This window comes from Oncorhynchus nerka, unplaced genomic scaffold (assembly GCF_034236695.1).
Source record: "Oncorhynchus nerka isolate Pitt River unplaced genomic scaffold, Oner_Uvic_2.0 unplaced_scaffold_1715, whole genome shotgun sequence".
Taxonomy (NCBI): Eukaryota; Metazoa; Chordata; class Actinopteri; order Salmoniformes; family Salmonidae; genus Oncorhynchus; species Oncorhynchus nerka.
In genome coordinates, this window is record NW_027039607.1 from 46,200 (window position 1) to 67,867 (window position 21,668).

Consider the following 21,668-nt stretch of genomic DNA (forward strand, 5'->3'; position numbering starts at 1 on the left):
GGTCCCATTAGTTTAATGTAGACAGGACTCCAGCCAGGTCCATTAGTTTAATGTAGACAGGACTCCAGCCAGGTCCATTAGTTTAATGTAGTGGTAGACAGGACTAGACAGGACTCCAGCCAGGTCCATTAGTTTAATGTAGACAGGACTCCAACCAGGTCCATTAGTTTAATGTAGTGGTAGACAGGACTCCAGCCAGGTCCCATTAGTTTAATGTAGTGGTAGACAGGACTCCAGCCAGGTCCCATTAGTTTAATGTAGACAGGACTCCAGCCAGGTCCATTAGTTTAATGTAGTGGTAGACAGGACTCCAGCCAGGTCCATTAGTTTAATGTAGTGGTAGACAGGACTCCAGCCAGGTCCCATTAGTTTAATGTAGTGGTAGACAGGACTCCAGCCAGGTCCCATTAGTTTAATGTAGACAGGACTCCAGCCAGGTCCCATTAGTTTAATGTAGACAGGACTCCAGCCAGGTCCCATTAGTTTAATGTAGTGGTAGACAGGACTCCATCCAGGTCCATTAGTTTAATGTAGTGGTAGACAGGACTCCAGCCAGGTCCATTAGTTTAATGTAGACAGGACTCCAGCCAGGTCCCATTAGTTTAATGTAGACAGGACTCCATCCAGGTCCATTAGTTTAATGTAGACAGGACTCCAGCCAGGTCCATTAGTTTAATGTAGTGGTAGACAGGACTCCAGCCAGGTCCCATTAGTTTAATGTAGTGGTAGACAGGACTCCAGCCAGGTCCCATTAGTTTAATGTAGTGGTAGACAGGACTCCAGCCAGGTCCCATTAGTTTAATGTAGTGGTAGACAGGACTCCAGCCAGGTCCATTAGTTTAATGTAGTGGTAGACAGGACTCCAGCCAGGTCCCATTAGTTTAATGTAGTGGTAGACAGGACTCCAGCCAGGTCCCATTAGTTTAATGTAGTGGTAGACAGGACTCCAGCCAGGTCCCATTAGTTTAATGTAGTGGTAGACAGGACTCCAGCCAGGTCCCATTAGTTTAATGTAGTGGTAGACAGGACTCCAGCCAGGTCCCATTAGTTTAATGTAGTGGTAGACAGGACTCCAGCCAGGTCCCATTAGTTTAATGTAGACAGGACTCCAGCCAGGTCCCATTAGTTTAATGTAGACAGGACTCCAGCCAGGTCCCATTAGTTTAATGTAGACAGGACTCCAGCCAGGTCCCATTAGTTTAATGTAGACAGGACTCCAGCCAGGTCCCATTAGTTTAATGTAGTGGTAGACAGGACTCCATCCAGGTCCATTAGTTTAATGTAGTGGTAGACAGGACTCCAGCCAGGTCCATTAGTTTAATGTAGACAGGACTCCAGCCAGGTCCCATTAGTTTAATGTAGTGGTAGACAGGACTCCATCCAGGTCCATTAGTTTAATGTAGTGGTAGACAGGACTCCATCCAGGTCCCATTAGTTTAATGTAGACAGGACTCCATCCAGGTCCATTAGTTTAATGTAGACAGGACTCCAGCCAGGTCCATTAGTTTAATGTAGTGGTAGACAGGACTCCAGCCAGGTCCCATTAGTTTAATGTAGTGGTAGACAGGACTCCAGCCAGGTCCCATTAGTTTAATGTAGTGGTAGACAGGACTCCAGCCAGGTCCCATTAGTTTAATGTAGTGGTAGACAGGACTCCAGCCAGGTCCATTAGTTTAATGTAGTGGTAGACAGGACTCCATCCAGGTCCCATTAGTTTAATGTAGTGGTAGACAGGACTCCAACCAGGTCCCATTAGTTTAATGTAGTGGTAGACAGGACTCCAACCAGGTCCCATTAGTTTAATGTAGTGGTAGACAGGACTCCAGCCAGGTCCCATTAGTTTAATGTAGACAGGACTCCAACCAGGTCCCATTAGTTTAATGTAGTGGTAGACAGGACTCCAGCCAGGTCCCATTAGTTTAATGTAGACAGGACTCCAGCCAGGTCCCATTAGTTTAATGTAGACAGGACTCCAGCCAGGTCCATTAGTTTAATGTAGTGGTAGACAGGACTCCAGCCAGGTCCATTAGTTTAATGTAGACAGGACTCCAACCAGGTCCCATTAGTTTAATGTAGACAGGACTCCAGACAGGTCCATTAGTTTAATGTAGTGGTAGACAGTACTCCAGCCAGGTCCCATTAGTTTAATGTAGTGGTAGACAGGACTCCAGCCAGGTCCATTAGTTTAATGTAGTGGTAGACAGGACTCCAACCAGGTCCCATTAGTTTAATGTAGTGGTAGACAGGACTCCAGCCAGGTCCATTAGTTTAATGTAGTGGTAGACAGGACTCCAGCCAGGTCCCATTAGTTTAATGTAGACAGGACTCCAGCCAGGTCCCATTAGTTTAATGTAGACAGGACTCCAACCAGGTCCCATTAGTTTAATGTAGTGGTAGACAGGACTCCAGCCAGGTCCCATTAGTTTAATGTAGTGGTAGACAGGACTCCAACCAGGTCCCATTAGTTTAATGTAGTGGTAGACAGGACTCCAGCCAGGTCCCATTAGTTTAATGTAGTGGTAGACAGGACTCCAGCCAGGTCCATTAGTTTAATGTAGACAGGACTCCAGCCAGGTCCATTAGTTTAATGTAGTGGTAGACAGGACTCCAGCCAGGTCCATTAGTTTAATGTAGACAGGACTCCAACCAGGTCCATTAGTTTAATGTAGTGGTAGACAGGACTCCAGCCAGGTCCCATTAGTTTAATGTAGTGGTAGACAGGACTCCAGCCAGGTCCCATTAGTTTAATGTAGTGGTAGACAGGACTCCAGCCAGGTCCCATTAGTTTAATGTAGTGGTAGACAGGACTCCAGCCAGGTCCCATTAGTTTAATGTAGACAGGACTCCAGCCAGGTCCCATTAGTTTAATGTAGACAGGACTCCAGCCAGGTCCCATTAGTTTAATGTAGACAGGTCTCCAGCCAGGTCCATTAGTTTAATGTAGTGGTAGACAGGACTCCAGCCAGGTCCCATTAGTTTAATGTAGTGGTAGACAGGACTCCAGCCAGGTCCATTAGTTTAATGTAGACAGGACTCCAGCCAGGTCCATTAGTTTAATGTAGACAGGACTCCAGCCAGGTCCCATTAGTTTAATGTAGTGGTAGACAGGACTCCAGCCAGGTCCATTAGTTTAATGTAGTGGTAGACAGGACTCCAGCCAGGTCCCATTAGTTTAATGTAGTGGTAGACAGGACTCCAGCCAGGTCCATTAGTTTAATGTAGTGGTAGACAGGACTCCAGCCAGGTCCATTAGTTTAATGTAGACAGGACTCCAGCCAGGTCCATTAGTTTAATGTAGTGGTAGACAGGACTCCAGCCAGGTCCCATTAGTTTAATGTAGACAGGACTCCAGCCAGGTCCCATTAGTTTAATGTAGACAGGACTCCAGCCAGGTCCCATTAGTTTAATGTAGACAGGACTCCAGCCAGGTCCCATTAGTTTAATGTAGTGGTAGACAGGACTCCAGCCAGGTCCATTAGTTTAATGTAGTGGTAGACAGGACTCCAGCCAGGTCCATTAGTTTAATGTAGTGGTAGACAGGACTCCAACCAGGTCCATTAGTTTAATGTAGTGGTAGACAGGACTCCAACCAGGTCCCATTAGTTTAATGTAGTGGTAGACAGGACTCCAGCCAGGTCCATTAGTTTAATGTAGTGGTAGACAGGACTCCAGCCAGGTCCATTAGTTTAATGTAGACAGGACTCCAGCCAGGTCCATTAGTTTAATGTAGTGGTAGACAGGACTCCAACCAGGTCCCATTAGTTTAATGTAGTGGTAGACAGGACTCCAGCCAGGTCCCATTAGTTTAATGTAGTGGTAGACAGGACTCCAGCCAGGTCCATTAGTTTAATGTAGTGGTAGACAGGACTCCATCCAGGTCCATTAGTTTAATGTAGTGGTAGACAGGACTCCAACCAGGTCCCATTAGTTTAATGTAGACAGGACTCCAGCCAGGTCCATTAGTTTAATGTAGTGGTAGACAGGACTCCAGCCAGGTCCATTAGTTTAATGTAGTGGTAGACAGGACTCCAACCAGGTCCCATTAGTTTAATGTAGACAGGGTTATGTGGGAAGGTGTCATGTCAGCTGCTGTTGATGTCAGACCTGAAAACACAGGAACAGCTGTGTCTCTCTACATGGCGTCAACACTGAGGTAATTTCCGCTTGGGCTTTCCGAGGTGATAATTGAATCTCTCCTCTCCAGACCAGCGTGGGGGGGAGCAGGGCGGTAACATGGCAGACCTGAGTCCCGGGGCGGTGGATGGTGGCGGCAGGGCGGAGCATCAGGCGGCCATCAACAGCATGCTGCAGGAGAGGATGAGTACTGACATCAGCGCTCTGAAGAAACAATACTCACGTATCAAGAGACATCAGCAACAACAGGCCAGGCAGCTGTACATACACACAGGTAACACACTGTCAACTCTACACACACACACTGTCAACTCTACACACACACTGTCAACTCTACACACACACTGTCAACTCTACACACACACTGTCAACTCTACACACACACACTGTCAACTCTACACACACACACTGTCAACTCTACACACACACTGTCAACTCTACACACACACTGTCAACTCTACACACACACTGTCAACTCTACACACACACACTGTCAACTCTACACACACACTGTCAACTCTACACACACACTGTCAACTCTACACGCACACACTGTCAACTCTACACACACACACTGTCAACTCTACACACACACACTGTCAACTCTACACACACACACACACTGTCAACTCTACACACACACACACACACTGTCAACTCTACACACACACTGTCAACTCTACACACACACTGTCAACTCTACACACACACACTGTCAACTCTACACACACACACTGTCAACTCTACACACACACACACTGTCAACTCTACACACACACACTGTCAACTCTACACACACACACACTGTCAACTCTACACACACACACACTGTCAACTCTACACACACACTGTCAACTCTACACACACACACTGTAAACTCTACACACACACACTGTCAACTCTACACACACACACACTGTCAACTCTACACACACACACTGTCAACACTACACACACACACTGTCAACTCTACACACACACACACACTGTCAACTCTATACACACACACACACACACACTGTCAACTCTATACACACACACACACACTGTCAACTCTACACACACACACACTGTCAACTCTACACACACACACTGTCAACTCTACACACACACACTGTCAACTCTACACACACACACTGTCAACTCTACACACACACACTGTCAACTCTACACACACACACACACTGTCAACTCTACACACACACACACACTGTCAACTCTACACACACACACACTGTCAACTCTACACACACACACACTGTCAACTCTACACACACACACACACTGTCAACTCTACACACACACACACACTGTCAACTCTACACACACACACACACACTGTCAACTCTACACACACACTGTCAACTCTATACACACACACACACACACACACTGTCAACTCTACACACACACACACACACACACACACTGTCAACTCTACACACTCACACACACACACTGTCAACTCTACACACTCACACACACACACTGTCAACTCTACACACACACACACACACACACACACACACACACACACACACACTGTCAACTCTACACACACACACACACACACACACACACACACACACACACACACACACACACACACACACACACACACACACACACACTGTCAACTCTACACACACACACACACACTGTCAACTCTACACACACACACACACACACACACTGTCAACTCTATACACACACACACACACACACTGTCAACTCTACACACACACACACACACACTGTCAACTCTATACACACACACACACACTGTCAACTCTACACACACACACACACACACTGTCAACTCTACACACACACACACACACTGTCAACTCTACACACACACACACACACACTGTCAACTCTACACACACACTGTCAACTCTACACACACACACACACACTGTCAACTCTATACACACACACACACACTGTCAACTCTACACACACACACACACACACTGTCAACTCTACACACACACACACACACACACACTGTCAACTCTACACACACACTGTCAACTCTACACACACACACACACACACACACTGTCAACTCTACACACACACACACACACACACACACTGTCAACTCTACACACACACACACACACACACACACACTGTCAACTCTACACACACACACACACACACTGTCAACTCTACACACAGGTAACACACTGTCAACTCTACACACAGGTAACACACTGTCAACTCTACACACAGGTAACACACTGTCAACTCTACACACAGGTAACACACTGTCAACTCTACACACAGGTAACACACTGTCAACTCTACACACACACACACACACACACACACACACACACACACACACTGTCAACTCTACACACACACACACTGTCAACTCTACACACACACACACTGTCAACTCTACACACACACACACACACACACTGTCAACTCTACACACACACTGTCAACTCTACACACACACACTGTCAACTCTACACACAGGTAACACACTGTCAACTCTACACACACACACACTGTCAACTCTATACACACACTGTCAACTCTATACACACACTGTCAACTCTATACACACACTGTCAACTCTACACACACACTGTCAACTCTACACACAGGTAACACACTGTCAACTCTACACACAGGTAACACACTGTCAACTCTACACACACACACACACACACTGTCAACTCTACACACACACACACACTGTCAACTCTACACACACACACTGTCAACTCTACACACACACTGTCAACTCTACACACACACACACACACACACACTGTCAACTCTACACACACACACTGTCAACTCTACACACACACTGTCAACTCTACACACACACACACTGTCAACTCTACACACACACACACTGTCAACTCTACACACACACACTGTCAACTCTACACACACACACTGTCAACTCTACACACACACACACTGTCAACTCTACACACACACTGTCAACTCTACACACACACACACACACACACTGTCAACTCTACACACACACACACACACACACACACACACACACACACACACACACACACACACACACTGTCAACTCTACACACACACACACACACACTGTCAACTCTACACACACACACACTGTCAACTCTACACACACTCACACACACACACTGTCAACTCTACACACACACACACTGTCAACTCTACACACACACACACACACACACTGTCAACTCTACACACACACACACACACACACTGTCAACTCTACACACACACACACACACACACACTGTCAACTCTAGACACACACACTGTCAACTCTACACACACACACACACACACACACACTGTCAACTCTACACACACACACACACACACACACACACACACACACACACACTGTCAACTCTACACACACACACACACACACACACACACACACACACTGTCAACTCTACACACACACACACTGTCAACTCTACACACACACACACACACTGTCAACTCTACACACACACACTGTCAACTCTACACACACACACTGTCAACTCTACACACACACACACACTGTCAACTCTACACACACACACACTGTCAACTCTACACACACACACACACACTGTCAACTCTACACACACACACACACACACACACACACTGTCAACTCTACACACACACACACACTGTCAACTCTACACACACACACACACTGTCAACTCTACACACACACACACACACACTGTCAACTCTACACACACACACACACTGTCAACTCTACACACACACACACACACACTGTCAACTCTACACACACACACACACACTGTCAACTCTACACACACACACTGTCAACTCTACACACACACACACACACACACACTGTCAACTCTACACACACACACACTGTCAACTCTACACACACACTGTCAACTCTACACACAGGTAACACACTGTCAACTCTACACACACACACACACTGTCAACTCTACACACACACACACACACACACACACACACACACACACACACACACACACACACTGTCAACGCTACACACACACACACACACACTGTCAACGCTACACACACACACACACACACTGTCAACTCTACACACACACACACACTGTCAACTCTACACACACACACACACTGTCAACTCTACACACACACACACACACTGTCAACTCTACACACACACACACACACACACTGTCAACTCTACACACACACACTGTCAACTCTACACACACACACACACACACACACTGTCAACTCTACACACACACACACTGTCAACTCTACACACACACACACTGTCAACTCTACACACAGGTAACACACTGTCAACTCTACACACACACACACACACTGTCAACTCTACACACACACACACACTGTCAACTCTACACACACACACACACACACACACACACACACACACTGTCAACGCTACACACACACACACACACACTGTCAACTCTACACACACACACACTGTCAACTCTACACACACACACACACACTGTCAACTCTACACACACACACACACTGTCAACTCTACACACACACACACTGTCAACTCTACACACACACTGTCAACTCTACACACACACACACACACACACTGTCAACTCTACACACACACACACACTGTCAACTCTACACACACACACACACTGTCAACTCTACACACACACACACACACACACTGTCAACTCTACACACACACACACACACTGTCAACTCTACACACACACTGTCAACTCTACACACACACACTGTCAACTCTACACACACACACACTGTTAACTCTATACACACACACTGTCAACTCTATACACACACTGTCAACTCTATACACACACACACACTGTCAACTCTATACACACACACTGTCAACTCTACACACACACTGTCAACTCTACACACAGGTAACACACTGTCAACTCTACACACACACTGTCAACTCTACACACAGGTAACACACTGTCAACTCTACACAACAGGCCAGGCAGCAGTACACACACACAGGTAACACACTGTCAACTCTACACAACACAGGTAACACACACACACTGTCCTCTGTCGTGGAAATTTCCTCTATTTACCAAATCATGAGAGCAAACCACAACACAAGTCAGAGTTATCATAAAGTCCATCTTTAATTATATGAGCTCCATCACAACCCTGTGACTCTCAGATCAATTCAGTGTCTATCAATGAATTCTCTGAGAGTCCCTTACACATTGCAACTGAGATCCTTTATAGCAAAGACACACATAGCCAGACAGCATTGGCTATAAATTATCGTTCAGCTTTTGTCTCCTAAACTATGTTCTCATCTCGCTCTCAGGACCATAAAACAAAACCTCATCAACAGGCATATATCAAATACACCCCTCCTTGACAACATCACAGAGACACAGTGACTGGCACACAGACATTGTGGAGCCAAGATATAATTGGTTTTAAAGATATGTTTACATATGAAGACAAGCTTGACCTCTCCCCTCTCTGCGGCCCAAGTAACTGAACCCAGGACAGAGAAAGGATAACTGCAACCGGCCAACAGTATTATCCAAACATAGACATTCTGATGAGAAGTAACTGAACCCAGGACAGAGAAAGGATAACTGCAACCGGCCAACAGTATTATCCAAACATAGACATTCTGATGAGAAGTAACTGACCCCAGGACAGAGAAAGGATAACTGCAACCGGCCAACAGTATTATCCAAACATAGACATTCTGATGAGAAGTAACTGACCCCAGGACAGAGAAAGGATAACTGCAACCGGCCAACAGTATTATCCAAACATAGACATTCTGATGAGAAGTAACTGAACCCAGGACAGAGAAAGGATAAGTGCAACCGGCCAACAGTATTATCCAAACATAGACATTCTGATGAGAAGTAACTGAAACCAGGACAGAGAAAGGATAAGTGCAACCGGCCAACAGTATTATCCAAACATAGACATTCTGATGAGAAGTAACTGAACCCAGGACAGAGAAAGGATAACTGCAACCGGCCAACAGTATTATCCAAACATAGACATTCTGATGAGAAGTAACTCACAAGCATATAATGAAAATAAAACATCTTATCTATGTTACCCAACTAATTCTGATGATTCCCCCACCCCAGGTGGTGGTGTCTATAGATGGATAGATTGAGGAGGTGGTGGTGTCTATAGATGGACAGATTGAGGAGGTGGTGGTGTCTATAGATGGATAGATTGAGGAGGTGGTGGTGTCTATAGATGGATAGATTGAGGAGGTGGTGGTGTCTATAGATGGATAGATTGAGGAGGTGGTGGTGTCTATAGATGGATAGATTGAGGAGGTGGTGGTGTCTATAGATGGATAGATTGAGGAGGTGGTGGTGTCTATAGATGGATAGATTGAGGAGGTGGTGGTGTCTATAGATGGATAGATTGAGGAGGTGGTGGTGTCTATAGATGGATAGATTGAGGAGGTGGTGGTGTCTATAGATGGATAGATTGAGGAGGTGGTGGTGTCTATAGATGGATAGATTGAGGAGGTGGTGGTGTCTATAGATGGATAGATTGAGGAGGTGGTGGTGTCTATAGATGGATAGATTGAGGAGGTGGTGGTGTCTATAGATGGATAGATTGAGGAGGTGGTGGTGTCTATAGATGGATAGATTGAGGAGGTGGTGGTGTCTATAGATGGATAGATTGAGGAGGTGGTGGTGTCTATAGATGGATAGATTGAGGAGGTGGTGGTGTCTATAGATGGATAGATTGAGGAGGTGGTGGTGTCTATAGATGGATAGATTGAGGAGGAGGTGGTGGTGTCTATAGATGGATAGATTGAGGAGGTGGTGGTGTCTATAGATGGATAGATTGAGGAGGTGGTAGTGTCTATAGATGGATAGATTGAGGAGGTGGTGGTGTCTATAGATGGATAGATTGAGGAGGTGGTGGTGTCTATAGATGGATAGATTGAGGAGGTGGTGGTGTCTATAGATGGATAGATTGAGGAGGTGGTGGTGTCTATAGATGGATAGATTGAGGAGGTGGTGGTGTCTATAGATGGATAGATTGAGGAGGTGGTGGTGTCTATAGATGGATAGATTGAGGAGGTGGTGGTGTCTATAGATGGATAGATTGAGGAGGTGGTGGTGTCTATAGATGGATAGATTGAGGAGGTGGTGGTGTCTATAGATGGATAGATTGAGGAGGTGGTGGTGTCTATAGATGGATAGATTGAGGAGGTGGTGGTGTCTGTGGATGGATAGATTGAGGAGGTGGTGGTGTCTATAGATGGATAGATTGAGGAGGTGGTGGTGTCTAGATGGATAGATTGAGGAGGTGGTGGTGTCTAGATGGATAGATTGAGGAGGTGGTGGTGTCTAGATGGATAGATTGAGGAGGTGGTGGTGTCTAGATGGATAGATTGAGGAGGTGGTGGTGTCTAGATGGATAGATTGAGGAGGTGGTGGTGTCTAGATGGATAGATTGAGGAGGTGGTGGTGTCTAGATGGATAGATTGAGGAGGTGGTGGTGTCTAGATGGATAGATTGAGGAGGTGGTGGTGTCTAGATGGATAGATTGAGGAGGTGGTGGTGTCTAGATGGATAGATTGAGGAGGTGGTGGTGTCTAGATGGATAGATTGAGGAGGTGGTGGTGTCTAGATGGATAGATTGAGGAGGTGGTGGTGTCTAGATGGATAGATTGAGGAGGTGGTGGTGTCTGTAGATGGACAGATTGAGGAGGTGTTTGTGACCTGTCGGTCAGGAAGCAGCAGGCTCTGGAACGGAGGGGGGTTTCTGGGCTGCTGTTAGCTGGTCTGGGTTTAGGATCTGCTGTTAGCTGGTCTGGAGCGAGGATCTGCTGTTAGCTGGTCTGGGGTTAAGATCTGCTGTTAGCTGGTCTGGGGTCAGGATCTGCTGTTAGCTGGTCTGGGGTTAAGATCTGCTGTTAGCTGGTCTGGGGTCAGGATCTGCTGTTAGCTGGTCTGGGGTTAAGATCTGCTGTTAGCTGGTCTGGGGTTAGGATCTGCTGTTAGCTGGTCTGGGGTTAAGATCTGCTGTTAGCTGGTCTGGGGTCAGGATCTGCTGTTAGCTGGTCTGGGGTTAAGATCTGCTGTTAGCTGGTCTGGGGTCAGGATCTGCTGTTAGCTGGTCTGGGGTCAAGATCTGCTGTTAGCTGGTCTGGGGTCAGGATCTGCTGTTAGCTGGTCTGGGGTCAGGATCTGCTGTTAGCTGGTCTGGAGTCAGGATCTGCTGTTAGCTGGTCTGGGGTTAGGATCTGCTGTTAGCTGGTCTGGGGTCAGGATCTGCTGTTAGCTGGTCTGGGGTTAAGATCTGCTGTTAGCTGGTCTGGGGTCAGGATGGTTAGCTGGTCTGGGGTTAAGATCTGCTGTTAGCTGGTCTGGGGTCAGGATCTGCTGTTAGCTGGTCTGGGGTTAAGATCTGCTGTTAGCTGGTCTGGGGTTAGGATCTGCTGTTAGCTGGTCTGGGGTCAGGATTGGCTGTTAGCTGGTCTGGGGTTAGGATCTGCTGTTAGCTGGTCTGGGGTGAGGATCTGCTGTTAGCTGGTCTGGGGTCAGGATCTGCTGTTAGCTGGTCTGGGGTCAGGATCTGCTGTTAGCTGGTCTGGGGTCAGGATCTGCTGTTAGCTGGTCTGGGGTCAGGATCTGCTGTTAGCTGGTCTGGGGTCAGGATCTGCTGTTAGCTGGTCTGGCGTTGGATGGTGCTGGTCTGGGGTTGGATGGTGCTGGTCTGGATGGTGCTGGTCTGGGGTTGGATGGTGCTGGTCTGGGGTTGGATGGTGCTGGTCTGGGGTTAGGATCTGCTGTTAGCTGGTCTGGGGTTAGGATCTGCTGTTAGCTGGTCTGGAGTCAGGATCTGCTGTTAGCTGGTCTGGGGTCAGGATCTGCTGTTAGCTGGTCTGGGGTCAGGATCTGCTGTTAGCTGGTCTGGGGTCAGGATCTGCTGTTAGCTGGTGTGGGGTCAGGATCTGCTGTTAGCTGGTCTGGGGTCAGGATCTGCTGTTAGCTGGTCTGGGGTCAGGATCTGCTGTTAGCTGGTCTGGCGTTGGATGGTGCTGGTTGGCTGGTGCTGGGGTTGGATGGTGCTGGTCTGGGGTTGGATCTGGGGTTGTGGTGCTGGTCTGGCGTTGGATGGTGCTGGTCTGGCGTGGGTGCTGGTCTGAGGTTGGATGGTGCTGGTCTGGGGTTGGATGGTGCTGGTCTGGCGTTGGATGGTGCTGGCTCTTCTCTGTGACTGACAGGAGAGTGTCAGTCTGTCTGGCCTGTTGGCTCCCCATTAACATGAACCTACTACTTGTGTAACAGACTTCCATTGGATTTGGCTCCCGAGCTTCTATTCCCCAAACTATTTTTCTATCTCCCAGATGTGTCTGTCTTCAGTAATCAGGACTCAAAGCTCCTTATAAACCCAAAGCACTATTTGATGTAACTCTGTAAAGCTTCTTCATCTTGTCCCCATGATAAATGTAAGCTCTGCGCTGAGGTCTGAGGTTGGGGCAGAGCCAGATTGTTGTCTTATTAATGCTAGATGTTTCTTATTGCTGCATGTGGAATCCTCTTTATATTCACGTCATGCTATGGTGTTATTATTGTCCTGCTGCTGCAGTAGGCAGACAGAACATTGACCTGTGTGTGTTCTCTCTGTAGATAGATGTCCAGCCACCAGCGTGTTAGCATCTCAGCTACATCCTTCTCCTGTCGTCAACCACCTGTTGCTAGGCAGGAAGCCCAGGAACAGCCTGAAACACCCTCTCTCCTCTCCCTCCAGCCTGCGAGGTGTCCCCCTGCCTCAGGCACAGTCCAGCCCTGCCACCCCTGGCCCCGCCCCTAACCCCACCCCTAGCGGGGAGAGGGGGAGGAACAGACTGGTATCTCAGGCTGAAGACTGTCAGAGCAGGGTGGGGTCCCCCTTGCGTGCCCACGTACGTGCCCACCGCAGGAACATAGCCCGGGCACGGGTACAGCTAGGGTTTGGAGACATGGACAGACACCCTCATCAGGCGGAGGAGGACAGCCACCCTCATCAGGCGGAGGAGGCCAGCCACCCTCATCAGGCGGAGGAGGCCAGCCACCCTCATCAGGCGGAGGAGGCCAGCCACCCTCATCAGGCGGAGGAGGCCAGCCACCCTCATCAGGCGGAGGAGGCCAGCCACCCTCATCAGGCGGAGGAGGCCAGCCACCCTCATCAGGCGGAGGAGGCCAGCCACCCTCATCAGGCGGAGGAGGCCAGCCACCCTCATCAGGCGGAGGAGGCCAGCCACCCTCATCAGGCGGAGGAGGCCAGCCACCCTCATCAGGCGGAGGAGGCCAGCCACCCTCATCAGGCGGAGGAGGCCAGCCACCCTCATCAGGCGGAGGAGGCCAGCCACCCTCATCAGGCGGAGGAGGCCAGCCACCCTCATCAGGCGGAGGAGGCCAGCCACCCTCATCAGGCGGAGGAGGCCAGCCACCCTCATCAGGCGGAGCAGGACAGACACCCTCATCAGGCGGAGGAGAGAGATGGAGTGGGTGAGGGAAAGGCTGATGATGATGAGGGTAGTCACCTCCCTGTGTCTCCTGCCCAGGCCTCCAGTAAGGAGGTCCCAGCTGTGGTGGAAGAGGAGGAGCACCTGTTGTCTCTAGAGCTGGACTCTGGATCAGAACTAAACCAGACCCCACCTCCACTACCCTCCTCTCCTAGAGAGACTGACCCAGACACACTACCCTCCTCTCCTAGAGAGACTGACCAACCTCCACTACCCTGCTCTCCTAGAGAGACTGACCCAGACACACTACCCTGCTCTCCTAGAGAGACTGACCCAGACACACTACCCTGCTCTCCTAGAGAAACTGATCCAGACACACTACCCTCCTCTCCCACCATCCCAGAGCTGCCTGTCCTGCCTCCTCTTCCTCGACCACCCTCATCACACCACCACCACCATCAACAGTCTGACCCTTCAATCTCCTCTCAGAACATCTACTGTATGAGACTCTCTCCTGGTAGCCCTGTTACCCTCACTAACCCCCCTCCCCCTGTTACCCTCACTAACCCCCCTACTCCTGTTACCCTCACTAACCCCCCTACTCCTGTTACCCTCTCTAACCCCCCTACTCCTTTTACCCTCACTAACCCCCTACTCCTGTTACCCTCACTAACCCCTACTCCTGTTACCCTCACTAACCCCCCTCCCCTGTTACCCTCACCCTCACCCTCACTAACCCCCCTACTCCTGTTACCCTCACTAACCCCCTACTCCTGTTACCCTCACTAACCCCCTCCCCTGTTACCCTCACTAACCCCCTCCCCTGTTACCCTCACTAACCCCTCCCCCTGTTACCCTCACTAACCCCCTCCTCCTGTTACCCTCACTAACCCCCTCCTCCTGTTACCCTCACTAACCCCCTACTCCTGTTACCCTCTCTAACCCCCTCCCCTGTTACCCTCACTAACCCCCTACTCCTGTTACCCTCACTAACCCCCTCCCCTGTTACCCTCACTAACCCCTACTCCTGTTACCCTCACTAACCCCCTCCCCCTGTTACCCTCACTAACCCCCTCTCCCTGTTACCCTCTCTAACCCCCCTACTCCTGTTAGCCTCACTAACCCCCTACTCCTTTTACCTTCACTAACCCCCTCCCCTGTTACCCTCTCTAACCCCCTACTTCCCTCACTAACCCCCCTCCCCCTACTTCCCTCTCTAACCCCCTCTTCCTGGTACCCCCCTCCTCCTCTCTACCTCCCTCCTCCCCTCTCTAACCCCCCTACTCCCCTCTCTAAACCCCTACTCCCTCTCTAACCCCTCCTCCCTCACTAACCCCTCCTCCCCTCACTAACCCCCTCCTCCCCTCACTAACCCCCTCCTCCCCTCTCTAACCCCCACCCCTGTTACCCTTACTAACCCTCCTCTTGGTACCCTCACTAACCCCCTCCTCCCCTCTCTACCCCCCTACTCCTGTTACCCTCTCTAACCCCCTACTACCCTCACTAACCCCCTACTCCCTCTCTAACCCCCCCTCCTCCTAACCCCCTCCTCCCCTCTCTAACCCCCATACTCCTGGTACCCCGCTATCTCCCTCCCTCCCTCTCCCCTGCCCCTCCACCCCCAGCAGGTGTTCTCTCCCTTCCGAGTGTGAAACAGCACAGGAGGTCAGCTGCAGCCCGTAACCTGGGTCTCTACGGTCCCACAGCCAGAACCCCCACAGTTCACTTCCCTCAGCTCAGCCTGAACCGTTCCTCCTCCACTCTCTCCACCAGGAAGCGCTAGAGGCCACGCTTCACTGACTGACTGGCTCTGAACCGTTCCTCCACTCTCTCCACCAGGAAGCGCTAGAGGCCACGCTTCACTGACTGACTGGCTCTGAACCGTTCCTCCACTCTCTCCACCAGGAAGCGCTAGAGGCCACGCTTCACTGACTGACTGGCTCTGGAAAATATACAACCTGATTCTCTCTGATGGTCTGGATCTGTGGCATTGGGACAGGGGACTGTACCTGAGAGGAACAGGCAGGGACAGTATCAGCTATGGTCTGATCCACTGCTGTAGTTAGGCCCTTAACTCTTCACAGTGAAGGTCTCCCCTCTCAACCACTGGGAGAGGAAGAGCTGCTATGAAACCCACTATGTTGTAGTCATCTCCCTGGGTCTGTCTGTCTGAATGTCATCATGGGACATCTCTGTCCACTCACCTTCTCTTCCAGGTCAAGTTCTCTTCACCATAACATAATATTGAACCCTTAAAGCTCCTTCCTTCCTCTCAGCCTATTTCTGTTTCCACTTCCTGTCTGCCTGTTACTTCCTGTCAATGTCTCTCCACAGTAAGACTCCATACTGAAAGATCCATAGACCATATCATGCCAATGGATCTGATTGAATTGTTCTCTACAGTCTACCATGGATCTGATTGTAGTGTTCTCTACAGTCTACCGTGGATCTGATTGTATTGTTCTCTACAGTCTACCGTGGATCTGATTGTATTGTTCTCTACAGTCTACCATGGATCTGATTGTATTGTTCTCTACAGTCTACCATGGATCTGATTGTATTGTTCTCTACAGTCTACCATGGATCTGATTGTAGTGTTCTCTACAGTCTACCGTGGATCTGATTGTATTGTTCTCTACAGTCTACCATGGATCTGATTGTATTGGATCTGATTGTATTGTTCTCTACAGTCTACCATGGATCTGATTGTATTGTTCTCTACAGTCTACCATGGATCTGATTGTATTGGTTCTCTATCTGATTGTATTGTTCTCTACAGTCTACCATGGATCTGATTGTATTGTTCTCTACAGTCTACCGTGGATCTGATTGTATTGTTCTCTACAGTCTACCGTGGATCTGATTGTATTGTTCTCTACAGTCTACCATGGATCTGATTGTATTGTTCTCTACAGTCTACCATGGATCTGATTGTATTGGATCTGATTGTATTGTTCTCTACAGTCTACCATGGATCTGATTGTATTGGATCTGATTGTATTGTTCTCTACAGTCTACCATGGATCTGATTGTATTGTTCTCTACAGTCTACCGTGGATCTGATTGTATTGTTCTCTACAGTCTACCATGGATCTGATTGTATTGTTCTCTACAGTCTACCGTGGATCTGATTGTATTGTTCTCTACAGTCTACCGTGGATCTGATTGTATTGGATCTGATTGTATTGTTCTCTACAGTCTACCGTGGATCTGATTGTATTGGATCTGATTGTATTGTTCTCTACAGTCTACCGTGGATCTGATTGTATTGTTCTCTACAGTCTACCATGGATCTGATTGTATTGGATCTGATTGTATTGTTCTCTACAGTCTACCATGGATCTGATTGTATTGTTCTCTACAGTCTACCGTGGATCTGATTGTAGTGTTCTCTACAGTCTACCATGGATCTGATTGTATTGGATCTGATTAGTGTTCTCTACAGTCTACCGTGGATCTGATTGTATTGTTCTCTACAGTCTACCGTGGATCTGATTGTATTGTTCTCTACAGTCTACCGTGGATCTGTTTGTAGTGTTCTCTACAGTCTACCATGGATCTGATTGTATTGTTCTCTACAGTCTACCGTGGATCTGATTGTATTGTTCTCTACAGTCTACCGTGGATCTGATTGTAGTGTTCTCTACAGTCTACCGTGGATCTGATTGTATTGGATCTGATTGTATTGTTCTCTACAGTCTACCGTGGATCTGATTGTAGTGGATCTGATTGTATTGTTCTCTACAGTCTACCGTGGATCTGATTGTAGTGTTCTCTACAGTCTACCATGGATCTGATTGTATTGGATCTGATTGTAGTGTTCTCTACAGTCTACCGTGGATCTGATTGTATTGTTCTCTACAGTCTACCGTGGATCTGTTTGTAGTGTTCTCTACAGTCTACCATGGATCTGATTGTATTGTTCTCTACAGTCTACCGTGGATCTGATTGTATTGTTCTCTGCAGTCTACCATGGATCTGATTGTATTGTTCTCTACAGTCTACCATGGATCTGATTGTATTGTTCTCTACAGTCTACCGTGGATCTGATTGTATTGTTCTCTACAGTCTACCATGGATCTGATTGTATTGGATCTGATTGTATTGTTCTCTACAGTCTACCGTGGATCTGATTGTATTGTTGGTAAATGAACCCCCACCATCCTGGTGTCAGAGGTCACTGCACTCCTAATAAAGAAGGTGAAAGGATGCTGTCGGCTGTTTCATTTTATCTTGGTAAGAGCTCCGTTCAATCTGCCTATAAAATGTCAATGTTTCTGAGACGATAACGCAGGCCTTTCATGCTACAGGTTGACCGTCCCGCCCGGTTTCAGTGCTTTAGCGAGCTTGAAATGTACACGTCCTTTCCCATTGAGCAGATATATGCAGCGTCTCCACTAACGTTGCCTTTAAACTTCAGTAACACTGTAGCTCTGAACTCAGACCATATAACACTGTAGCTCTGAACTCAGACCATATAACACTGTAGCTCTGAACTCAGGGTTATAACACTGTAGCTCTGAACTCAGACCATATAACACTGTAGCTCTGATCTCAGGGTTATAACACTGTAGCTCTGAACTCAGACCATATAACACTGTAGCTCTGAACTCAGGGTTATAACACTGTAGCTGTGAACTCAGACCATATAACACTGTAGCTCTGAACTCAGGGTTATAACACTGTAGCTCTGAACTCAGGGTTATAACACTGTAGCTCTGAACTCAGGGTTATAACATTGTAGCTCTGAACTCAGGGTTATAACACTGTAGCTCTGAACTCAGACCATATAACACTGTAGCTCTGAACTCAGACTCTGACACCAGTGGTTACATCTGAACTCAGGGTTATAACACTGTAGCTCTGAACTGACCATACTGTAGCTCTGGTTATAACACTGTAGCTCTGAACTCAGGGTTATAACACTGTAGCTCTGAACTCAGACCATATAACACTGTAGCTCTGAACAGCTCAGACCATATAACACTGTAGCTCTGAACTCAGAGGTTATAACACTGTAGCTCTGAACTCAGACCATATAACACTGTAGCTCTGAACTCAGGGTTATAACACTGTAGCTCTGAACTCAGACCATATAACACTGTAGCTCTGAACTCAGGGTTATAACACTGTAGCTCTGAACTCAGGGTTATAACACTGTAGCTCTGAACTCAGGGTTATAACACTGTAGCTCTGATCTCAGACCATATAACACTGTAGCTCTGAACTCAGACCATATAACACTGTAGCTCTGAACTCAGACCATATAACACTGTAGCTCTGAACTCAGGGTTATAACACTGTAGCTCTGAACTCAGGGTTATAACACTGTAGCTCTGAACTCAGACCATATAACACTGTAGCTCTGAACTCAGGGTTATAACACTGTAGCTCTGAACTCAGACCATATAACACTGTAGCTCTGAACTCAGGGTTATAACACTGTAGCTCTGAACTCAGGGTTATAACACTGTAGCTCTGAACTCAGACCATATAACACTGTAGCTCTGAACTCAGGGTTATAACACTGTAGCTCTGAACTCAGGGTTATAACACTGTAGCTCTGAACTCAGACCATATAACACTGTAGCTCTGAACTCAGACCATATAACACTGTAGCTCTGAACTCAGGGTTATAACACTGTAGCTCTGAACTCAGACCATATAACACTGTAGCTCTGAACTCAGGGTTATAACACTGTAGCTCTGAACTCAGGGTTATAACACTGTAGCTCTGAACTCAGACCATATAACACTGTAGCTCTGAACTCAGGGTTATAACACTGTAGCTCTGAACTCAGACCATATAACACTGTAGCTCTGAACTCAGGGTTATAACACTGTAGCTCTGAACTCAGACCATATAACACTGTAGCTCTGAACTCAGACCATATAACACTGTAGCTCTGAACTCACTGGTTGAACTCAGGGTTATAACACTGTAGCTCTGAACTCAGGGTTATAACACTGTAGCTCTGAACTCAGACCATATAACACTGTAGCTCTGAACTCAGACCATATAACACTGTAGCTCTGAACTCAGGGTTATAACACTGTAGCTCTGAACTCAGGGTTATAACACTGTAGCTCTGAACTCAGACCATATAACACTGTAGCTCTGAACTCAGACCATATAACACTGTAGCTCTGAACTCAGGGTTATAACACTGTAGCTCTGAACTCAGGGTTATAAACACTGTAGCTCTGAACTCAGACCATATAACACTGTAGCTGAACTGATACTCTCTGAGACCATATAACACTGTAGCTCTGAACTCAGGGTTATAACACTGTAGCTCTGAACTCAGACCATATAACACTGTAGCTCTGAACTCAGGGTTATAACACTGTAGCTCTGAACTCAGGGTTATAACACTGTAGCTCTGAACTCAGACCATATAACACTGTAGCTCTGAACTCAGGGTTATAACACTGTAGCTCTGAACTCAGACCATATAACACTGTAGCTCTGAACTCAGGGTTATAACACTGTAGCTCTGAACTCAGACCATATAACACTGTAGCTCTGAACTCAGGCCATATAACACTGTAGCTCTGAACTCAGGGTTATAACACTGTAGCTCTGAACTCAGACCATATAACACTGTAGCTCTGAACTCAGGGTTATAACACTGTAGCTCTGAACTCAGACCATATAACACTGTAGCTCTGAACTCAGACCTGTAGCTCTGAACTCAGGGTTATAACACTGTAGCTCTGAACTCAGGGTTATAACACTGTAGCTCTGAACTCAGGGTTATAACACTGTAGCTCTGAACTCAGGGTTATAACACTGTAGCTCTGAACTCAGACCATATAACACTGTAGCTCTGAACTCAGGGTTATAACACTGTAGCTCTGAACTCAGGGTTATAACACTGTAGCTCTGAACTCAGACCATATAACACTGTAGCTCTGAACTCAGGGTTATAACACTGTAGCTCTGAACTCAGGGTTATAACACTGTAGCTCTGAACTCAGACCATATAACACTGTAGCTCTGAACTCAGGGTTATAACACTGTAGCTCTGAACTCAGGGTTATAACACTGTAG

General features: G+C 47.6%; 1 protein-coding gene across 1 annotated transcript in view; it reads left to right on the forward strand.

The window, feature by feature from the left end:
* Positions 1 to 17,356, forward strand: part of LOC115117927 (TBC1 domain family member 30-like) — a 57,398-nt gene extending 40,042 nt beyond the window's left edge. The window contains 4 exon segments of the mRNA XM_065015084.1: positions 4,205 to 4,408; positions 13,797 to 14,728; positions 16,240 to 16,252; positions 16,255 to 17,356. Of these exon segments, the coding sequence (XP_064871156.1) occupies positions 4,205 to 4,408; positions 13,797 to 14,728; positions 16,240 to 16,252; positions 16,255 to 16,397 (1,292 nt within the window). The 3' untranslated portion in view covers positions 16,398 to 17,356.
* Positions 17,357 to 21,668: the final 4,312 nt, after the last annotated feature.